Source organism: Empidonax traillii, unplaced genomic scaffold (assembly GCF_003031625.1).
Source record: "Empidonax traillii isolate 1590-97213 ecotype Southwest subspecies unplaced genomic scaffold, ASM303162v1 scaffold3:size4013460, whole genome shotgun sequence".
In the NCBI taxonomy this organism is placed as follows: domain Eukaryota; kingdom Metazoa; phylum Chordata; class Aves; order Passeriformes; family Tyrannidae; genus Empidonax; species Empidonax traillii.
Window position 1 is genome coordinate 1,424,259 of NW_020955196.1, and position 6,660 is coordinate 1,430,918.

The 6,660-nt window shown below is 42.7% G+C and overlaps 1 protein-coding gene across 1 annotated transcript in view; it reads left to right on the forward strand.

Annotated features, from left to right (window-relative positions):
- Positions 1-3,220, forward strand: part of LOC114068478 — a 92,456-nt gene extending 89,236 nt beyond the window's left edge. The window contains exons 4-6 of the mRNA XM_027904639.1: positions 529-608; positions 1,200-1,309; positions 3,056-3,220. Coding sequence (XP_027760440.1) covers positions 529-608; positions 1,200-1,309; positions 3,056-3,220 — 355 coding nt within the window. The remainder of the gene's footprint in view (positions 1-528; positions 609-1,199; positions 1,310-3,055) is intronic.
- Positions 3,221-6,660: the final 3,440 nt, after the last annotated feature.

The following is a 6,660-nucleotide window of genomic DNA, read 5'->3' on the forward strand; positions in this document are numbered from 1 at the left end:
AATTGCTATTTCAAAATACCTTCCCTTGCTACAAAATTGTGGTCATTTTGGAAGTAAAAATTCAGGGAAGCATTACTCAAACAACACAGAATCTATAAAAAGATTTCTGTCCTCAAATTAGAAAAATTAGCCCTAGAAAACAGACTCTTCTGAATATTCTCCCTAAAGTCCATCCAATTATCAAAAAAAAAAAAAAAAAGCCCAACACCCCACCCCAAAACCAACAAATAACTCCCCCCCCAAAAAACCCAAACCAAAACAAATAGGCATCCATCAACTCCCATCTACAATGTGATGTAGTTGCACTCAATTAATTGTCAAGAGGAAAAATAAGCAGATTTTTTATACAAAGCCAGGAATTTATTGTTAAGGTAATCAGAATCTTACCAATCTAGCAACTGAATTGGTTTTAGTATCAGTCAAAACATTATAGGAAGGGGAAAAGGAACAGTGCTTCATTGAAAGTGTGCAGAATAATATTTATAGCCGTTATACCTTCCTAGTACCAACCCCTTTCTCTCTTCTTAGAGTTACTCTTCCACAACCCCTTTGGATCCATCCTGGGGAGATATATGGCAAGTCATCACCATCTCAAGCTCTTCATCAGGGTAAATATTGTGTTGATTGTGAGGGTCTCTTCCGTTTGCCAAGGAGAATGTGACATAGACATTGACGGTTTCTTCTCCTCAAATTGGAGTCCACTTGAAGCAATTTTTATTTAGTTTTTGACACCATTTGTAGCTTAGTCTTACTTCATGGGTCTGTAATTCCATGTCAAATTTGCTATAAATTTATTATATATGTTAGATAGAATCATGGAATCACTGAATAGTTTGGGTTGGAAGGGACCTTTAAAGGTAGTCCAACACCCCCTGCAGTGAGCAGTGTCATCTTCAACTTAGATCGGGTTGCTCAGAGCCTTGTCTGACCTGCCTGAACACTTAGAATTATGAGGCATCCACAAATTTTCTTGGAAACATATTCCAGTTTCTCTCTACCCACAATGTAAAAAAACCTTCCTTATATCTAGACTAAATCTACCCTCTTTTAGTTTGCCCTGTCTACTTAAAAAAAAAAAAAAAGTTTATGGCCATCCTTCTTATAACCCTCCTTTAGGAACTGGAAAGCTGTTATAAGGTCTCCCCAGAGCCTTCTCTTTTCCAAACTGAACAGCTCTAGCTCTCATCTTTTTCTCGTAGAAGCAGTGTTCCATCCCACTGATCATTTTTGTGGCCTTCCTCTGGACTTGCTCCAGCATGTCCACATCCTTCTTCTGCTGGAGGACCCAGAGCTGGATGCAGTACTCCAGGTAGGGAGGGGCAGTCACCTCCCTTGGACGGCTGGCAATACTTCTTTTGATACTTGTTCTTTGTTCTCTTTGCTGCTCCTAAAGCAGTTTTATTCAGCTCTAGATCCTCATCTTACCGCTGTGAATTCACTCATAGCCATAGGGTTTCCAGGGCCAGCCAGTGCCCTGTCTCATCATTCCACTCCATCCTCCTCTTTGTAGCACCCTGTATCTATCTTTCTGAGCACTGAGCCTGTCTTCCTCTGCAGGATTCACTACAGTGGGATAATACACATTTCCATCTACAGAGAAAGACTGCTTGGCACTGCTGTTAGAAAATGGTAGCTACACCATACTATTACAAAGACATGTGCAGAAAGGAGACAAAGGGGACATGTACAGAGGAGGCCTGACAAGTCCTAATGTTCTTGCAAAGCTGTTATAAAGCTTGGGACCTGATATCACTGATGATACTGTATTTAGTGGGCTGCAAGGCTATGCAAGCTAACTATGTTTTGTTTCTCCTGTCTACAGCCTCTGTAGACACATACAGACACGTACTGAAATAGCAAATGCTTCCAGATATGCACCCTCATATTCACTGGGACTAATAATTACACACTGAAAACTAAATTGGTGTCCTAACATTTGCAGATCAAGGCTTCAATGACTATTTAGGAAAATGTGGGACAGTCTCATTACAGTTACGAAGCTCCAGATTTATAGCTGTTCCAGAGACTGGTGGACATGAAGAGTTCACCCTTGAGGTTGGTCCAAGAAGATCAAATAATTTTCCAAGAGATGAGGAAGTGAATGCATTTATTAGCTGAAGGTAGATAAACTGGTGGACTGTGTGCTCACCTGGCTCCCAGCATTCAATCAGATCAAACTAATGTTCACTAGATGAGGATCTTCCAACTTTTTTTGTTTCAGTTTTCTGAAGTGCCTCTAATGCAACGGGACAAACTTACTATAAACACTTGTGTCTATGCTGAAAGTGGAAAATGTCACTAGGGAGACAGAAGTCACATGCTAGCACTTAAAATGCTCAAATATCATCCTGTGCTCATGTTCTTCAGCACTGTACCCCTGGCAGAGCAACCATGGTTTGTACCAGAACACTGTAACACTGGTTGTAGGTTTTGGAATTGGACACAAAGGTTCAGGTATGTTCAAGGGCTCTTTGAGTGACCGCAAAAAGCTACCAAAATTCCCACATTTATTGTTGCTTTCATAACCTGCCAGGCTCACAGGAGATGCCGAGGAGTGACTGGGCAGTGTGGGGCTGGTTATATGTTCATCCACAGGCAACCAGTCTGGTCTACTCAGAGGCAAAGCAAAGAAGGTGACAGGACGTGGTAGGTGTAAGGCTTTGCACTGCAGGAGTTTCCCTTCCAGGACTAGCAGTCCAGCATCATGTAAAATACAAGTGAGATCTTGAAATTATTAACACATCACTTTCCCATTTCCTTACCTCTCACCAGGTGTTTGTCAGCAAAAATACCACATAATACTGAGCAGCCTAGACTTCATTGCTCCTCACAAGGTTTTCTCACCACACGAATTGCTGCAGTGCCCTCTGGCTGAGCATTCCCCCATCACCAGCCAGCCCTGTAGCTGAGAACAGGATTCAGTGGAAACTTGCACACCACATCGCCTTTCCACTGCCAGTGTAGCTAGATGTCTGACTGCACACAGAAACCCAGCACTCCAAGCTCCCTGGCATCAGCCATGCCCTTTCTGTTGTCACTCTCTCCCCTCCTGCAGAGATTTTCCTCTGTTCACCACTCAGTGAAGAATCTGTGTGTGCACCTTGTTGGCAGCTGGCGTGAGAAGTCTCCTGTTGGGGACAAGCAGGACAAAGAGTACCATGGAAAAGCGGAGCTGTTACAATGCCAGAGCTCGCTAGATGGCCTCATACACTTCAAATAAGCTCTTCCTGCAATAGTCCCACCTTGCAAAATCTGTTCATGCATGCAGTGGTAGGGATTTTTTTTAATTATTATTTTCCCTTTTATTTCTTTTAATAGCTGTGCCCAGACCCTTCTCCTTTTTTGCTCTGTTTCTGTCATCTGGGCCATGGCTGTCAGCCTGTGGAGTAATCCTTTCCGATTATCAAAGCAAGCCACAGGGCACACAGCAGGAACAGGAAGCAGAAAGGAAAGCTAGTGTGTGACCTTCTAAGTAATACTGTTTGTACAAGCTAGTGTCCAAGCAAAAGTTCAAGTTTGGCCTTTGGTGCCATTCTGCCGTGTTCCCTAGGTCCATGGACGTATATTTGGCATGTATGTCTGAAGGCTTTTTGTATTATACTTATTAGGGAAAAGAACTCTCCTAAGCAAGCATTTCCTACACTGATCTGTGACACCATAGAATCTTGTTGGAAGAGCATGAGGGAGGGCTAAGAGGAAATACGAAAAGAGAAATAACTATGGACTGTGCAAGAGGCACTGGACATTTAGCAACCCCTCTGAAAAACTTGCATTTGTCTGCAGTATTTTTGTGATCTCCCTGCCCACAGCCTTTGAGAACACTACTGTCAAGCAGGTATTTACTGCAATACTGATTTCAGGGGTAGAAGTTTGAAACAGAAAGGAAGGGTTCAAACTCACAGTCAAGTTACCAGAGTGCCTCACCTTACCATGTTTCAGATGAGCCGTGGTAATGAGCTACAGCCCATCAGCAGCCCTCTGCAAATGTAAAGGGCAACTTCAACCACTTTTCACCGGGGTATTGAGTCATCACAGGCAGGATACACCGTGTCATCTGCTGGTCCTTGGCTGACAGGTTAGTTGGACAGGCTACAACAGATAGACTTGAATTTCTGGATGAGGATAATCCATCCACCTTTACCTATGTCATGTGCATGGAATAATAAACTGAACATAGCTCTACCCAGCTCTTGCTGGTGTGCTGTTGGAGGAAACCATTCCCCTCCTTTGTCTTGCATCTTTTTTCTACTGAAATCCTTTCTACTGAGGAACTCGTCACATTTGCAAGTGTACTGTTCAAAAGCTGTAACACCCCTCTGCTTTCTTTCCCAGCAGACTGCAACACCAAGAAAAAAGTGGCAAGGCAGTTTGTCTGGTACTTCTGAAAACAGTTTCTGCTTTCTGCCTGAATGACACCCACCTGAAACAGTCATAGGCAGAAATAATGCTGTGAAAAAATGATGGTGAGAGCTGTTCTGCAGTCCCAGGCAGGAGCCATCCTCTGTAACACCAGAGCACCCACTGAGCATTGTGTGTGGGACAGCAACCACCTCCTTGGCTAAGCCTTCATATCCATGGTTGTTGCACAACCAGCCTTTCCAAGACAAGCACATGTTCCTGTCGTTTTTTTGTTCCAACTTCAAGGCATCCAAAAGTAGCCTGAATCAGGCAGCTTATGTTTCACCATCTAAATTGTGGTTCATGCATTCTACAAGTCAATCCATGCAGAATATCTGGAGCTCAACATAAAGTCATTTCCTCCTTTCACAGCAGTTGAATTTTTGAAGGGCTGCTTTACCTCGAGACTTTGGTACTTCCCAAGGAGGACATGCCAGTGAATAAGGTGGAAACAAGAAAATGTGGGAGGACTTTCCACAAGAGGATTTTTTTGATCTTCATGCTACAAGTCCCAAACATATAGGAGGAGGCACACAGTGGGGCAGTGAGCAGAGACCAGAGCAGCCCTACAGCCACAAGATCACTCATTGTGGGTTTCGATCATGGGGAAGAAGCCAGAGAACCTTAAAGGCACAAGCCGGTTTGGTCACAAGGCTGCGTCTTTAGACTGGTCCTACTTACCAGTGTTAATTTAGTGTAAGATGGCAAATATCAGAGGTCCTCTACCAACATCACAAAATGCCCCTTCGTGACTGATCACAACAGCTGACATGAATATGAGAAGACAAAAAAAACTGGGAAAAAGTAAAGGAGAGTGGAATGAAATGGTGCTGTGAGTGTTTCACACTGCCAATGAGGCAAAATTTGTTAGAGTAGGGCATGACCAAAAAACCCACAGCTCTTTCAGGGACTGTCATGCTGACAGGAGCTTGCATGCTGGCTGCAGGATGTACACCAAGGATGTCAACAACAGACCTGAGAACTGCAGGCAGATCCAGGGAGATCAGGCACAACTGATGCCAATTACAAATGAGGAAGAAATCATTTAGACAGTTGGTGGTGTCCATCTGGCACTCAGTGACTAACCAGCCAGCCTTTGGCCAGTTGTCTTGACAGGCTGCACTTCCAGCTGTCCTCACCTAGTTCTAGTCAGAATGCAGCTGATGCCATTCCAGCTCTCAGAATATAGTTGTTGCTTTCACTTTCTATTACTTAGTTCAAATAAGGCCTTTTTAGTTTAATTTCATTTTTAGTCTACCCATTCCAAAGCACTGGGACAACTTTCCTAATTTTGAGCTATCACATTATTGTGATAGTTCTGAGTCAGAGACTCACTTCAACGTGTGCTTGCATCCAAGTTTTCATCTATTCAAACCAGTGGAACCTCCTCCTACACACCTAGAGTTTAATGCCTGTTCATCTCTCTTGTTTAAATTCAAGGCTTCGAATACTGCTGTATCATCTACTGCCCTAACACTTCAACTATAAACATCTGTAAATGAAGCCCTTTCAAAGTTGAAGAAGTGTTCATAACTGTACAACAATTGGGATGGAAATCACAGGAAACAAACTTTCAGAAGTACCTGCATCTCACTCAAGAGCACCTCTATCACTTTTAAGCTTTTTTTTTGTAAATCCCTGAAGGTGCCTACTGACATCTTTTGTAACTTAAAACTGGTCAGTAATTTCTTAACTTCCCATGTCCTAAGATTGTGCACACTTACATGCATGAAGTAAATTGACAGATGGGCCTGAACCTTACTATAATATGGGCATAAAATAATAGGGGTAGCTGAGAAGCCTTTGCCCTTGGTCTCATGCTTTAGACAAAGCAAATTAAAATGATCTGTCCATGCTGTAAACCCAAGCAGATTTTCACGATGGTCTCACATTTATTACTGCTGATTCTTATAAGAACTTGCTTTATTTGAATGCCTTATTCAAATACCAACATGAAAACCATTATAGGCACAGAAAGGAGACAAGGGGGTCAGTTGTACCGGTAAAAAAATCAAGAATGTTCATGCGTTTGCCTAGACTCAGCTAAGGTTTTCTCTTGTCCAGGATATTTGAGCATTAAGAATATTGCAAGACTCAAAACCAGACAAAATTAACCACTTAGGCTTTAGGAAATCCCTGCAGAACTCTAGCCTCTTTTCTCAAGTTACACAGCAGGAAATTCCAGAGATGTGACATGGACCATCTCTCATTGCTACCCCATCCCTCAGTATCATAAAATCATAGAATCATAGAATAGATTGG